At 34.3% G+C, this 16,429-nt stretch overlaps 2 protein-coding genes across 8 annotated transcripts in view; both read left to right on the plus strand.

Annotated features, from left to right (window-relative positions):
- Tomosyn (syntaxin-binding protein tomosyn) overlaps positions 1–10,753 on the plus strand; it is a 258,629-nt gene extending 247,876 nt beyond the window's left edge. For 5 of the 6 annotated variants that reach the window (XM_065367724.1, XM_065367722.1, XM_065367725.1 and 2 more), the window contains exons 20-23: positions 506–589; positions 8,421–8,516; positions 8,590–8,714; positions 8,903–10,753. In XM_065367724.1, the coding sequence (XP_065223796.1) occupies positions 506–589; positions 8,421–8,516; positions 8,590–8,714; positions 8,903–9,165 (568 nt within the window). In that variant the 3' untranslated portion in view covers positions 9,166–10,753. The remainder of the gene's footprint in view (positions 1–505; positions 590–8,420; positions 8,517–8,589; positions 8,715–8,902) is intronic. The other variant, XM_065367723.1, reaches the window with a different exon arrangement.
- Positions 10,754–13,682: 2,929 nt separating this feature from the next.
- LOC135847472 (uncharacterized) lies at positions 13,683–15,769 on the plus strand. 2 transcript variants are annotated; one of them, XM_065367008.1, is made up of 5 exons: positions 13,683–14,033; positions 14,120–14,327; positions 14,406–14,543; positions 14,621–14,814; positions 14,903–15,769. In XM_065367008.1, exons 2-5 carry the CDS (start codon positions 14,141–14,143, stop codon positions 15,365–15,367), a joined length of 984 nt encoding a protein of 327 aa, XP_065223080.1. In that variant the 5' UTR covers positions 13,683–14,033; positions 14,120–14,140; the 3' UTR covers positions 15,368–15,769. The 2 variants fall into 2 exon arrangements, with proteins under 2 accessions (XP_065223080.1, XP_065223079.1); XM_065367007.1 differs by having other exon boundaries at positions 13,684–14,033; positions 14,102–14,327.
- Positions 15,770–16,429: the final 660 nt, after the last annotated feature.

A 16,429-nucleotide genomic window follows, 5' to 3' on the forward strand; every position in this document is an offset into this window, starting at 1 on the left:
AAGAAAGGAAAAAAATTGATCGAAATATACGAGCATGTAATTTTTTTCTTTGAAAAAATTGCACTCTCATTTTTTGTTACCTGCTCTGTATTACTTAATCTGTATTTATAGATTTTATTTATTTATTATCTATTTTAGAATAATTGATTTTTTTTTTGAAAATAATATTACACCATTTAAATACTATTCAAACACACGCACACAGAATGCGAGCATCGTGGTAAAAAAAAAAAAACGCGGATCTATACATTCGGTGTGGTCTCATTTCTGGAGGAAATGCATTTATTAATTACAAAGAGCTGGGCAGCATAATTCTAAGAGTCTTGAGAATAGATTGGTTCCAAAAAAGAGATTGGATTTGTTTTTTTGGGGAGGTGTTCGATTGATAGAGATTAGGAGACGAATCTAGCGCTATAGATAATTTTTGTTTGTGCCTACTGTACCTATTCGTATTCTGTCTGGCCAGCGTAGTAATTAATAAATAGCGAGTTGATTTGTAAAACAGTTTTCAGACACGGAAACAGGGAATCGTAGATCCGATGCTATCTATTTGGGGGCAGCAGATGTTTGTGAACGAAGACACAAACCAGTAAGTTTGGCGGTGAATCGTACAGTCGTGAAATGTGTACCTCTACCTACCTATCTGCGAATGCGTTCCTACCTACACACACTTATCATGTACTGCACACTCACACAATGTACACGTGTCTTTGGAGAAAAAAAAAAATTGATCGAGAAAAAACCACATCACGTTGTCGTTTGTTGTCCGTCTTTTTTTTCTTTTTTGGTTGGCCGTGTTGTTGTGCGAATGTCTGTTGTGATGACTATGAGATGTGATGACACAGTCTTACATACTACTACACACAAGACACACACACACGCGTGTACTCGATACGATGCCCGAGCGTTGTCAGCATAATTTACGTACAGTGTCAACTCTACGCGAGCGCGCTCTCTATGGAACACACAGATACACAAATCATGATTTTTTTTACTCTCGTAGTGTTGTTCGTTGTTGTTGTTGTTGGTTTCGCTTGTTTTTGGTTTTTTGCCCTTTTGCTGTGCTGATTTTTTATGTTGTTTTTAAGTTTGGCTTTACCGGTGTAGTTGTTGACTGTTGTTAGAGTATATAGGCTCACACATATTGTATTTGTACTCGTATGTTGATTTTTCATTTGTGTAGCACATTAGGGGGTTGAGGTTTGTGTGGAAGTGGGTGGAGTGGATTGTGAAAAAAATCAGCGATGGAGGGACTACAATCGTTCGTAACTTCTTGAATGATAAGGGGAAAAATCGTTTTGTGGAGTTTCTGTCTTCTAAATTGAAGCAGATAGACGCAAAAAATCATCAACATTTTAAGGAGCATTGAAAAATTCATTCTCCTGTCTGTGTAGTACCTTCAATGTTAGAAGTAGGTACTAAACCAGTTCGCTAAGAAACCTTTTTTGTTCGCCTTGAAAAGTGAAACCAGAAATTGTGGTCGAAAACTTAGTTAAACTCTTTGCCCCTTCAATTTCCAGATTAGACACGTTTCAGGGAAATCGAGTTCCTATGTTAAGATGCAGGTTACCTCTCTGAGTATCCGACGTGGGCAAAGTATCTTTCGAAAGGGATTCTATTCTAGTGTTTCATTCCATCACTGATACTTGTAGAGTTTTGTGCAATGACTGGGAGGCGTAAATTCAATGCGGAGAAATCGATGCGGTGTTGTTCACGTCAATCATCTCTCATTTCCACCCTCAAAATGAATTCATAACATAATAGCATCAATTTTTGAAGTTGATTTCGAACAAATTGAATTACTCGAGTTTGAAATAATTTTGACAGTTACTCAATTTGGATTTTTTTCAATAGTTTCAACTTGATTTACCAGACGATTCTCTTATTTCTCCTTAATACCTACATTTTCAATCACCATGAAATTTACTTCGTCAGATGGTGCCGCTTTCTATGTAGGTATGTACTTACAAAGTATTTAAAAAAATTACCTCCCCCCCTTACCTTAAAAAAAAGGAGGAGAGGGAAAAAACGGAAACCCCCAAAGCCAATATCTTCAATAAAATCAACAGTAAAAACCTTGAACCAAAATTGAGAGCTGATGAGTGGGAACTTTTCAAAACCATCATTGAACTTTGACCCGATGATCTGTTCAGTCCATCTGTGTCATAAAATTTTTTCTTCAGTCTTCCTCTGCTCCTCCTACCAGTACCAGTTGGAGTGTATTCTATGACTTTTCAAGGGGGTTGTTCGTCAGGCATTCTATCAACATGTTTTCTCTATTTCTTTCTGTCTTTCACCTGTCCAATGATGGCTCTGCTCTGCTCTGCTCCTAACTCCTTCCGGATGTCTTCATTCCTTTTCCCATTTTGAAGCTGTTCTTAGAACTCGTCGCATTCCTCCTCTCTGCCCTATTCTGGAGCGTACAGGGGACCCTGCCCTATGACGGTGCAGTTCCTAAGACAGCACAATTCAAATTTCTGGCGTCTGACAACACTGATGTAAAAATAAACTGCACACAGTCTTTGTGCTTCATATTCTTGACTCTTTATTGTAGTCATATCCGATTGAACAATTACCTTGCTTTCTTGAGAATGTATTTTTTTTTTTTTTTTTTTTTTTTCTTAAAAATTTGATCGTTGCAATTTTTTGCCAGAAGCTCTTCCGAATTGGTTTAGGGGGATCGTGTCGTAGTGTATATAGTGTGCCTTATGTTACATGTTTCTGTTCAAAATATTTCATAAAAAGGTATTATTGCAGAAATATTGAAAAAAGTGGGATTGTCAGCCAAATCACTAAAAGAACTTCTAACAGCCCAAACAAGAAAATTGGGGGTAAATTAGGGATCCTAATGCATTCAACATGATAATTTCAATCAAATTCAAACAACATAGTTACAGTTTTACATTAAAATTGGATTTGTGCCGTCTTAGGAATGAATTTGCACCGTCGGCACATTTGAACTTATTTAAAATTCATTTGATTGAGACAAGAGTTTGAAACCAAAAGTTTTATGTTTCTGGTAGTAAGTAGTAGATAGTCTGAGGGACCTTCCATCAAATTTTTGTCCATTTTGGTTGGATACTTTAGAAGTGCCAGGCTTTGGAAAAAAATTGCGCTGTCTTAGGGCAGGGTCCCCTACGCAGATTACTGAAATATCTTAGTTCCCAAATTTCAGATTTACATCGATTTGTCTTTCACTCCATATTCTATATGACTAGATGTTGTCTTTGAGTCTGTTCCATGTATAAATCATAATCCCTGCTCTGGCATGTTCAGCTTTTCCTACTCCAGCATATACCTAGAGATGTGCACTTTTCAGAAAAGTAATTTTGGTGAAATGAAAAGTGAAAAGTTCATTGAAAAGTGTGAAAAGTTGTGAAAAGTGTGAAAAGTAAATCGTGTGAATCTCATATTAAAGCTCTCTGTAAGAGCTTCAAATTGATGTATTTTTTGACTATCTAAAACACACAAAAAAACAAAATCATTTTTTTTTCACCTACTTATACAAATAGTGGTAGTTTTGAGCCTTTCTAGAGCTTCTGACATTTTTGGGTTTTTCAGTTTTGAAAAAATGTTGTGAAAAATATCAAAAATGTGCACTAAATTGCGAAGGTGGAGGAGTGGAGAGAGTGAAACTTGATATTTGACTTCATCAATGAGGTCAGTGATCTCTGATGAGTAAATTGATTGGTCACTCGCTTTTTTTTTAGTGAAAACTGAAAAGTGTAATGAAAAGTAGGAACTTTTCTTTTCAACTTTTCATTGAAAGAAAAGTACTTTTCACTTTTCACTTTTCACACTGCACATCTCTACATATACCTACTATAGTGAATTCTTCTCATTCATCAGTGCCACTGCCCTTTTACTTGGTTTCCATGATGACGGCTAAGCATTGACTTTTTAGATATGGGCTGCTAGTGGCCCATAAGCTCAACATACAACCATTGTCTTGAACATAGTAAGGCATGGGTTGCAATCTGCCCATGCGCTACCTCTATTATGACATTGTACCACCCTAGCACAGTTCCACAGATGTCTGGGAGGCAGGGATGGAAACCGAAATGAAAAAAAATATCGGTTAATTTTTAGTGGTTATTTTTTTAAAAATTATTTATTATGGTTACGGTTAAGGGTTACGGTTATGACCCAAAAAAATTAAGGTTACGGTTAAAAATAAAGGTTACGGTTTTTTTCATTTATCAAAAATTAATTGCACTTCAATGTCAAAAAAGTGTGCCTGCGGCCAAAAAAATGAGAAAAAAAATGCAATTTCACAGCCATTTTTTGAGTTTGAAGAAAATTTTAGACAAATTGAGCCCTTTTTTTGATTTTTTCTCAAAAATCATAATAAATGTCATATTTTACACCAAAAAAATGAGATTTTTACTCAAAAAAATAACCGTTATGTGTTTAACCAAAACAAAAAAATGAATCGGTTAAGGTTATGGTTAAAAAATTTCAAATCAATAATATCGGTTATGGTTACAGTTACGGTTACAGTTTTTGCCTCATTTTAGCGGTTAAAATTCATTTTGGTTAAAAATTTCGGTTACGGTTTCCATCCCTGCTGGGAGGTATAACCATTGACTTTTATTAACCTACTAAACCGCTACTCATATGCAAAATAACTCCACTGGTTATGTCGCCAACTCTGAGTAATAAACAAACGCAACAGCGCATGTGTCAACAACTGGTGATGTAGTGTGTGTGTGTGTGTGTGTCTGTGTACATGTGTGTATATTGCTGATAGTAGTTGAGTTATGCATGTGCTGTTGCCTTTGTTTATTACTCAGAGTTGGCGATAAAACCAGTGGAGTTTTTTTGCATATGATTAGCGGTCTAGGTTAACTAAAAGTCGATGGGTATAACGTTGTCACCAGGTACAACATCATCGACGTCAATACTGTAAACATTTTTCAGATTTGGGCATGTGCAGAAGCCAAACCTTGACTAACCAATGAACTATGTTCAAGACCATTGGCTTATGTACTGCTAGCAGTCCATATCTAAAAAGTCAATGCGGCTGTGTCAAAGTTCCTCACTTCCTCTGCATCAGGATGATGTATTCCAGCTCCTCTTCTCTGCCATTTATTTATTCATTCCTCGTACATTCCCAGTAGTGATCTTCAGCCTGTTTTGTTTTTTCCATAGCATGGACTTTTTTGCCTGCTGCCCAACAGGTTTCCCTGATTTTCTGGCCAGTTTCTTCTTCTTGTTGCTTTCTCATGAAGTTGTGTTTTTTTGCTTCTATGGGTTTCTAACCCAAGGAAGTAACTATAGCTTGATGAATGTACCTACCAAAATTATAGAAATAATTCATTAATTACCCAATAATTAGGCTACTTTACGAAAAAATCTCAAAACCCATTTTGGTTTTGGTTTTGAATTTGAGAAAATAACGCTCCCAGTTTGGGTTTTACTTTATGAGGTAGTAACTCTCCTGGTTATTGGTTAAGTTTTGGTTTTGAACAATTTCTATTGGTTTTCTTTTTTTTTTGGGGGGGGGTTAGTTTTGGTTTTGGCTCCAGTTTTATGCACTAGAAAAAAATCCAGACTTTTCATGGATCAAATTTGACCTGGTCAGATCTAAATTTTGATTGGTTTAGATCTGGTATGGTCCAATAAAATTATTCAAGTCAGATCCAATCAGGTGTCCTCTGCTAGATTGTGATTGGGTCTGATCTGAACTGATCTAATTGGATTTAGAGAATGTGTGGATCTGATTGGGTCTGACTCTGAATAGATTTCAGTCCGATTAAAATTTTGATTTGATCTGACCATGATCTGATAAGATATGATCAATTGATCATTGATCAAATCTGAACAGATCTAATTGGATTTAGGGAATGTCTGAATCTGTTCAGGTCTGATTTAATCAAATCCAATCACGTTATTTCCTCAATCGGATCTGATCATTTCTGAATGAACCTTATTTCGATAAAACTTAATTATGTATCGTTGAATTTTATTTTGTCCAAAATTAGACACTAGACATTGTCAAAAATTGATGGAATTTTGGCGAAATTTAACAAAATTCTGCAAGAATTGCATAAAACATCGTTGAAACTTCTTTTATACACAAGCTACTAAAACCTTTAAAAACACTAGGTGCAGGGTGTTCCAAGGTAGAAGTAAAGCATTTCGTTTGGTATCTATGTGCAACTGGTACACTAAGTCTACGTAGATATTATTTGCCTAACCTGCGGGGTCGTAGGGGCTAGATAAACCTCAATCGAAAAAAGAATCTCACATTTAAGTGTGATTTTCAATTTTATGTGGCTCAGAAACAACAAGAGCTAAAGAGATGTGGTTTGCGGTAAAACAAAATAGTGCATTCAATGTACTAGATTTTAACGATATGGTCCATGCATCTTGATATGTGAACAGGAAAGCTTACAGTTTGCAAAAAAGGTAAAAAAAAAACGTAAAAACGTCCACTTTTTCATAATTTTTTATGGAACAATGTTTCTTCTTTCCTATGTCGCAAACCCCAACTCTATCTTAATTACCTAGAAAAAAAAATACCGGCATTTACAGTTTGGAGAAACACATGAAAAAATTTCCAAAAATTCAATTTTCAATAAAATTTTATATTTTTCTTTTTAGACTTTTTAAGGAATGGATTTACAACATTTAATTTAGGCCTAATATTGTAAAACTTCATACATTTTTTTTTTTCAAATTTTGCAGTATTGATTTCTTGGTTCTTTTTGTAAAGTTTGTACGGTATACCTGAGGTGAGAAATAGACACGTTGATTACCCAATAGCTGGTACTGAACGATACCATCATTCTTCCATTTCTGCCTAAAGTCCTCTTTAATTATCGAATATTTCGACTGCCTATCTATATTAATTATGTACCTACTTATTCATTACTCGATGGTAAAATACTTACTTAAGAACGCTATTGCTGTATATTGCCTGGATTTGCCCTCTCCAAACCATGACAATAATCGTTCTCGTGTAATTAACTCTGTGACTTAAAGCGTTTTGAAATTACTCTGTTCATTATTCATGGTTCAATTTCGCCACGATCGAATTACAAAATTAAAATTGTACCTGCGAAAATACGAGAACGATTAATTCATCCATAGGGTTGAAACTGTATCGAATTTTCGATTACGTTTAGAACTCGATGGGAATAATTTACCTACCTACCTATACTCCTTAGTGAATACGTAGATCCTTTTGGTTGTTTTACCCGGCTATTGCATGTTGAGCTTGAAATTCGTTTTTATGAAGGATGAAAAAAAGAATAAAATTCGAAGGTGGGCTTTTCGGGGGTACAGGGGTTGGGGTATTGATCGTCTTAATTTTTGAATTAGGTATGAGTATTACCTACGTTGAAAGATACCTATTATGTTTCTGTGTTTAGTATTGTACGTGTTTATTTTTGTGTACAGATTATTTTGTTCTTTTTGGCGAATTGTATACCTACGTCTTCTTGTGTATGTTGTGTTGAGACATCGAATATGTTTCGAAATTACTGAAAATATTGTTGGTTTTATGTTTTGTTTTTTCAGTAAAACTGTGATAGATTTTTCAAATTGCAAACAAAGATGTGACAATTATGAAATTCTGGCCTTTTATTTTAAATTTTATTTCGTTTATGAGCATGGTTGTGAAGAAACAGTTTTTTGAAAAAATATATTTTTTATCGAGTGATTCTATTTCTGATTCTAGTTCTCTTATCTAAATTTCAAATAAAATTTCACGTCTTTGATTGCTTGAAACATCACGTTACCTATCGAATCCCTGATGACGTCGTGAACTGGTGTTTTTTCTGCCGTTGAATGAATACGTAATTAGCCTATTGTGTAGATTGTGAAGTGTGAAAAACTCATCTGGGCTCTTCGATAGGCACTTGATGAATCAATACACAGTGCGAATGACTGAAAAATATGCTAAATATTTCGATAGGTCATTTTTCAAAATAGGAAAATGAAAAACGAATGTAAAAAATGAGCTAAAAAATTAGTAGCCTGTTGAATTGAATATATTTTACAACGTACAACAGCTTACGTTAGTTGAATTATGATATATTTATTTGCTAAAACGCGAATCATTTGAATCATTTATCATTCATAAAAGGGCTTTAGACTTGCAGATTTGTACTGTAAAATATCAAAATGTATTGAGAATATAAATCTATATACGTATAGAGACTCGAGTAGGTAATTATAAATGTACGATTTTGGAGCATGATAATAAAAATATTGAGGTACTAAAATTTGAAATGAGCCGAGCTATCGCAGTTGAGCAGAATATCTATAATATGAAATTATTTAATGGCTTTGAAAATGCGACCGTTTTTTTTTTTTTTTTTTTTTTTTTTTTTTTTTTTTTTTTTGGTTTCTAGATAAATGTGTAATTGATGATTTTTTTCAAACGAGAAACTAACGTTATTTTGTTTCGATAGGATCGCTAAGACGTTCTGCTTTAGCAACCGAGGCCACGGGTTGTATTTTTCGTCTCCCAGCGAAGTTCAGAAGTTCACCGTGAGCTCAGATTTCTGGTAAGTTCGGAATTGTAATAGGTATGTGAAATTTACATCGTATGGCCGTCGGCTAATGTGATTTTGTTTCCAGTCGAGACATGTCGGAATTAGTGGGCGAGCTGTTTTTACCGCGGGATATGCCAGAACCGCCGAAACAAAGTTTGTTCAAAAGTTTACTCGGTGGCGGTGCCAGATCGGTGGATCGAGAGGAACTTTGTAAGTATTTGAAATTCGTGGAATTAGTTTAAGAGTAGGTACGGATCAGATAGGAGATAAAATGGCCTAAGTTGACGAGAGAAGTTTTTTTTTCCCCCAAATACCTTACAGTGGATTTAAGGCGACCTTCTCTGATTTAATATACTTTTAAAGTATCGTTTCCTTGATATTATTTTTTTCATCCTTAGTCGGCGAATCGAGCGGTAAACCGATCCGCAGCATAGCTAAACACATCCCCGGTCCATCCGGTCAACTCGAACAACTCAACCAACGAGTACAACACTCGACCGGCGAAGTTGGCCGAGCACATCGTCTAATGGTCGAACGAGGTGACAAGCTCGGCCAACTCGAAGAGAATACTCAACGTATGATGAACGATGCTGAAAAATTCGCTTCATCGGCTCACGAACTCATGCAGAAATCCAAAGACAAGAAATGGTACCAGTTGTAAAACACCCTCGATGTCTTTGTTGAATACCTCCGCCATATTTTTATATGTACATAAAAGCATTTCTTTTTCTATTCGAAAAAAAAAAATATGATTCGTAGAGAGAACTTGTACTGGTAGTATTTTTGTGCTAATCAAATCAAAATAACATCAAAAAATGGTTACAATCAACATCCTATCCTTCCATTTATATTGTATAGTGAAACCAGACCAAGTACTTAGCGACTGGATTACTAGTTACCCGAGCAACGTTACAAGTTGATTTATCAAGTTGAAAGTTTTATTGTTTTAATATTATATGTTTATCGATTTGGATCCTACCTTGTATGTACATGTAAACAAGCCATATTCTCTCGTACGTTTTGCAGGAGCTTTTATATCATATCAATGAAACTTGTAACGATTAGCTTTTTCTTCTTATATAATATGTATTTCTCTGTTTCTCTCGCGAGATTTAGTGATCGTGTATTTTTTTGATTCGTTTTGTTATTTACATTTTAGAGGTGAAAAAAGTACCTATACATATAATATGTTAGTGAACTTCCAGAACGTAACCATTTGGACGTATCTTAAGTTACCTTTTATTGTACCACATTATAGTTTAATTTGCTATTTGAAAAAATCTCATTTTAATATCGATTTTTATTATGTAAATAGTATATTTTTTTTCATAGTTAACAGAGAGAATGTAAATAAGTAGGTATCGCTTGTACGTGTGTTTTGAAAAAATAGGTAAAAAGTTTGTGCCATGGGTTTTAAATTTAATAGAACTATTGCGAGCGCATTTTTTTTTTTTTTGTAAACTCTTCGCGATAGATTTTAAGAATTCTCTCTTTTTTTTCAATTAAGTTACCTATTGTTACGTATGTACTTCGTTGTTGTAATTTGTTGATACAAAAAAAATTTTTGAAAAAAAAACATTTGTGAATGTGATACCTATAAACGATTGTTTTTTTTTGCACAAAAAAGTGTACTTAATTTATATATATATTATATACATACATCGTGTTTGTTGTTATTTAAAAAATGTAAAATACATATACCTTTACCTACCCATAACAAGGTAACAATATCGAAAACTGTAGCGAGCGTAGCGAAGATAGAGAAAAATGTACCTACTATTTTGTTTTTCTTTTGTATTAAGCTTGTTTTTATTATTTTGTTAGAAAAAAAAGAAAGAAAAGTGTTGACGCGTATGCGTCGTGAATATTAAAAACGACTGGTATATATTTTTTATTATTATTTTTATGTCGTTAAAGTGAAGATTTTAAAAAAAGTAAATATTTAAAAAAAAAATCATCGTAGAAATGTTGAGCAAATTGAGAATCTCTAGAAGCAAGTTTACTAACTTACCTATTACTACTACTACTACTACTACTCTATGTAGCGTGTTTTATATCTTATTATAATAATCGATGTTATTTTATACATAATGTGTTTAATTGCATGAATACTCGATTCAAAGGTTTTAAAAAGCCTTATTTTGTTAACATTAATAATATTATTGATTTATTTAATAATGTTATACTTTGATATTATAGAATTTTACATGTTGTGACGAAAAATTATATGATTAAAAATTTTAGATCAATTTGCGATGGTTTTCGTGTATCACAGATCGTCGAACAAGTCCCCTCAACCCCTCAACTCTTTTTACCTCCCCTACGTCGTCTGTTCAAACTTGAATGAACCAAGCTAACTCATACTCAGGTCAGTGATCGAAACCAAAACGAATTTTGATTTTTTTTCGGTTTTGGGTTTTCAGTTCCAATTCTGACACTTTTGATTTTGAAAAGTTTCGGTTGTGGTTAATTTGGTTTGGTTTTGGTCGACTGTGTGTTTCATTTCTTCCCTTCGCTCCCTGCGAAATTTCAATCCAGATAAAATCAAGTTTTTAAATTCGTATCAATTTTAAACATTTTATTCTTACGCTCAATTTCATTTTTTTTTTTTTTTTTTTATGACAAGAAGTTTTATTTGGGGGTTTGAAATGGAGTTGAATACGTTGTTATAAATACTTGGAAAACTTGGCGAACAAGAAGCAATTAATCAAAAATCAATTATCCTAAGTCAAATTGTTATTTGGTGCCGAAAAATTGGTAGGTAAGATTTTATTTTTTTGGAGAGCTCTCAGAAGGTTGCTCTTCGTAATGAGAAAGGATAGTTGAAATTCAAAAGAGAGCCTCAAAACACACCATCTGCAAAAATTTCAGATGCTGGAATTCGTTTTTTGATTTTTGAAGACTTCTTATAAATTCAAATTTGGGTTATTTCTCGTGAAAAAAATCAAAATTTCATCAATTGCCTTGGCATAACGGGCTAAAATTTGGTTTGCATCCTATTTTCGCCCCCCCCCGAGTCGATTGGCGATGATTTCGAACCGTTCTGGAGCCTCCAGCGGATTTTAGGATTCTTCAGTTTTAGAAAAAACACTGTAAATTGGGTAAAATGATGAATGCATTTTTAAAATTTTCATTTTTTAAAAAAATATTTAATAGGAGACCATTTTGAAATGAAATTGTGACTGAAAATATTGTACCTAAATCGATCGAAATTGCTACAAAGATGATAAATCCAAATTTATAGGCACTGAATTTCATTTTCACCCTATTTATAGCTTTTTTTTCTACAACTGGAGAATCCGGAAATCCTTTGGAGGCTCTAAAACGGTTCGAAAACGTCACCAATCGACTCGGAAGTTCGAAAATAGGGTGTAAGCCAATTTCAGCTGGTTACACCAATTTGAACGAATTTTCACGTTTTTTCAAGAGATTAAGTGAGCCAAATTTGAACGTTTGAAAAATTCCAAAAATTGAAAATTCTACTCACAAGAAAGTGATCAGAGCTTATACTTATCCACTTGGTAATTCGATCCAATTACCAATTACTCCAGCTCAGAGGATTGTGCTTAGCTACAGACAGGGATGAAGCCCGGCCCAGGACTAGGACCCGAAACCCGAAAAAGCCCCGATTATTTCCTTGAAGCCCGAATGTCCAAGCCCCAAAACCTTAAAAACTGTAATCTACAAAGCCCTGGCCCAAAGCCGAAACCATTTCCTCTGAAAACCAAGCCCCGAAAAGTGAGCCCCGAAACCTAAACTGTGATCAGGGCTTTTCGAAGCTTGTATAAATTTTGTAAATTACTATTGTAATTGCCTACCGTTCTGTGCATCTCAAAACTTCAAAAGTCAAAAAAGATGATTTTCAAAAAAAAAAATTTACAACTTCAGCAAAAAGTTTAATAGCCAACTCTTTTTAAGAGGTTTTTGGAACATTTATTTATAATATTCATTCTGTAGGTAGTTCTTTTTAAATGATACTTGAAAAATTTGAACAGTAATTAAAAATTCCAAAAAAATGTAATTTTGATTTTAAAAAAAAACTGTTCCATTCAAAGAATTTTGATTTTGAAAAAAACGATTAGAATCTGCCAATCTGCCCTTAATGTTTTTTTTTCAACATGTTGAAAAAAAAAACATCAAATAATATTCTACTTTATTCTTCATTAAAATTGCAATTGAGGGACTTCATGGAAAAGGGATCTTAGTCAATTTTTTTTCACTGATTTTTATAAGTTGGAATGGAGTTGAAAAATGTTTCTACAAGCTAACATTTTCCAATTCGTTTTTTTTTCATGGAAGAAGAGTTCAATATCATATGAATATGGTGAAATTAATGAAAAAAGAATTTTAGTGCATTCAAAATTGTGAATGAAAAAAAAAACAAAAAAATGGCCAAGGCTCTTTTTCCATGGAACCCCTCAATTTCAAGCCCCGAAAAGCCCCGGAAAGGCCTGAACATTTCATTCAAGCCCTGGACACTGAGCCCTGAAACCCAAACCCAAAATGTCCTGGGCCCCAATCCAAACCCGAGACCTAATAAATTTTTGATTGAAAGCCCAGAACCTGAAAAAAAAATCGTTCGGGGCCTCATCCCTGGCTAGAGATCTGATCAGAGTGGCTTTTACCTGTTCGGACGTATTTTTAATCATTTCATATCTCATTCATTATTAGATCACTCAGATTATATGTATCGAGACTAGGAACATTATCATAAAAGAAGAAAAGAACAAGAACTACAAGAAGGCAGAAGGTGAACGAGAAAGGAGAAAAATAATCTCACTTACTTTCAAGTTTTAGCATTAACCTTAATAACTTAATAAGTATTAAGTACTTACTATCAAGTTCAATTCATTATTCAACACTAATTTTTTTTTTTTAAATGAGCCTTCTGCCCTCTCAAATTTTATTTTGATTTTTGTGATTTAACATTCATGATTCAACAGAATCGTGCATTTCTTGAAACACAAATTGGTAAATTAGCAGCGATGCAGGTTCAGGTTTCATCTTGAAACTGAACTTGATCAAATTGAATCAGTTGATTCCTTGATTCATTTTTCCAAACATCTTCAAACATGAGAAATAACTATGTAATTACCGTTTTGCCCACCAATTTTTTCATTGTGCAGAAAAGTAATTACGTAGTAATATTTGTTATCATTTTCTCCACTATTCATCTTCATCAGCTGTTGTCTGTTGTGGCTGTTTTTAAATTCCGCACTTCCGCAGATTATTCCTATTGTTCAATTTGTTCCCTCTTTTTCCTGTTATTTCTGCTATTTCTGCGTTTCAGCTATTTTGAGCTGAGATGGAAAAAAAGAGAAACAAGTGAATTCGCGGTATTTAACGAATTGCCAAGTAAGACGAATATTTCAATCTATTCTCGTCTCATTGAGCTCATTACGATCTTCGCGATAAGTTATGATCATATCATCATGGTTCAAAGTCCAACTTTTCATTTTGTTGATAAAATGCTCGTTGCGTCCGGCAGGAATTAATTAATTGATAATTTTTTCCAACAGTGTGGTACTGGTAAGTGATAATTTTCCAAATGTGTATTTTTCGTTTGATCGTCTAGATAATATTTGAATAATTTCCAGTATTTGTTATACCGGCAGTGGTGCATTTGCTCTGAAAATATGGAAAAATCCAAGAAGGAACAGCCAAATGCTAAAGGGAAAACTACCGGAGAGAAAGAGACGATAGTAACGGAGGCAATTGGTTTGTTGGCTACACAAGCCCAGAAAACATTACAACAAGAACTTCAAAAAGCTCAAGAAAGTCCTGATCCACCATTTTTCCTAAGGAAGAAGTCGCTGTCGAAAAGTAAGTAATGTATGCGCATTTCGGTTTATTGTCTTTGGGAAATTATTACAATTCTCTCGATCATTCGTTTGTTTTTAGATGATAAAACGGAAGAGGACTTGGAAAAAGATAGAGTTGAGCTGCAAAATTTTGCTTTTGTATTAGCCGAGACGATGGCTCATTTACTCAAACAAGCCGAACGAAGTTTGTTGGAAAAACTGAAGAAAGCTCAGACTGGTACGTAATGATTAGTTATGTCCGTTTCATCGGAAGTTATCGATTGATTTGTATTCATTCGTGTGTTTGTATTTCAGATCGGAAAAACTCAGGTACAGTCAATGATTCCAAACAACGAGAAGATGAAGTGCGAAACTTCTCGAAAGTATTTGCGGAGACAAGAACCAAACTTGTAGAAAAGGTGAAAGAATTGGTCAAAGAATTACGTAAAGGTGACGGTGGAGAGGAAGAAAATTTGCCGAACAGATCAGAAAATATTTTTAGCACTATAGTGAGTATTAAAGTGATGATAATAATTCCAGAAATGGCATTAAGTAATAACTCTAGTAATTTACTTACCTCGTGAAATTTTATTACAGGGTGTAGATTTTCCGAGTAAAACTCTGACGAAACGACCTGCTTCAAGCACGTCTTACGATTCGAAGCGTGATATTGCTAAAAAGCCTCGTATTTCGGCGACTAAACCCAAGGCAGCTAAGAAAACAAAACCTTCGCATGAAGACGTATGCTACATTTGCGGAAAAGGAGGTCACTGGGCATATCAGTGTACTAAACCTGATGATAGAATGTGCTACTGTTGTAACAAAACGGGCCATATATCGAAGGAGTGTCCCGTACTTGACACATGTAGATTTTGCTCTATTTGCAAAAAAGAGGGCCACGTAGCGGCTGATTGCAAAGGCAAAGGAAAAGGCAAAAGAAGGAGGCGGGGGGGTAGACGTACGCGAAATCGTAGATCTTACTCACGTGAGAGTTCTAGCTCTCGTGATCGTGAGCGATCTTACTCCAGCGAAACATCTGAAACATCTTCTTACTCGAGGTAGAGTTTGCATCACCATGATGTTTCAGATCGTTCGTACGTACGTTAGCATTGAAGATTTAGAGAGTTAGGTATGCGAAGCTAAGTCGATTATTTTTAATTTTTTAATTCTATGCTAGTGTGCTTGAATGTGATATATTACCTACCTACGTGATAAATTTTTAATTTGTCATTACGATGTTTCCTGTTACAATTTTGTTTTATTATTATTAACTATAAGAAAAGTTTAAATTGGTTTTTGTTGAAAAATACGCTTTTGTTATGGTACCTAGACCTACCTACTAAGTGATCGCCATACCGATGACGATGATACTTTTGATCTCTGTATCATAATGTTGTGATGTTAACTCATACTCATTTTTTATAAACTGTTACTCAGGAAATAAACTTGTTTTAATAATTTAAACTTTTTTTTCTATTGATGTTCGTCTGAAGTGACCAAAATGGAGAAGTAGTCTTAAACGATTAAACGATACGATCAACAAGTGTCTTGAAATTCGTGTTGACAGTATTCTGAGTAACTATATATTCATCCTTCAATATTGACAAGTTATGATGAAAATTATACTGAAGCTTACTGATTCGTAAAGAAATCGGGATGTTAAGTACCTGATGAATTTGAAGTTTATTCATGTTTTGGTTGGTTTATTCGACGGCCATTTTGGCATTTAGTACCACGTGGCATCGGCGCTTTCAATAATTGATTTCCGAACACAGAAATCCCAAACATTTGAAGAAAAAAAAACTGAAATCAGTTCTCAAAACTATCATTGCTCCTTGAAATGAAAATAAATCACATCATTGAATTTCTTGTGCCAAGAAACATCCTAATAAGCATTTTGTTCAATCACTCGTATTTTAAGAAATAAAATGGAAAATATTAAGCCTCAAATTTCAAATTCTTCCCTCCTCGGACCTCGATCGTTTCCCCCTCCAATCAAAAAAATTGATGACAGAATTGAAATCTACGACGAGGAAAACTTTCGATTTGGAGCTGGACAAGAGAAATAAGGAAGACAAATTCAAATTTCCAACTATAAAAAAAGTTTGTCCCGTTAGAACCGAT

Source organism: Planococcus citri, chromosome 5 (genome assembly GCF_950023065.1).
Source record: "Planococcus citri chromosome 5, ihPlaCitr1.1, whole genome shotgun sequence".
NCBI lineage: Eukaryota > Metazoa > Arthropoda > Insecta > Hemiptera > Pseudococcidae > Planococcus > Planococcus citri.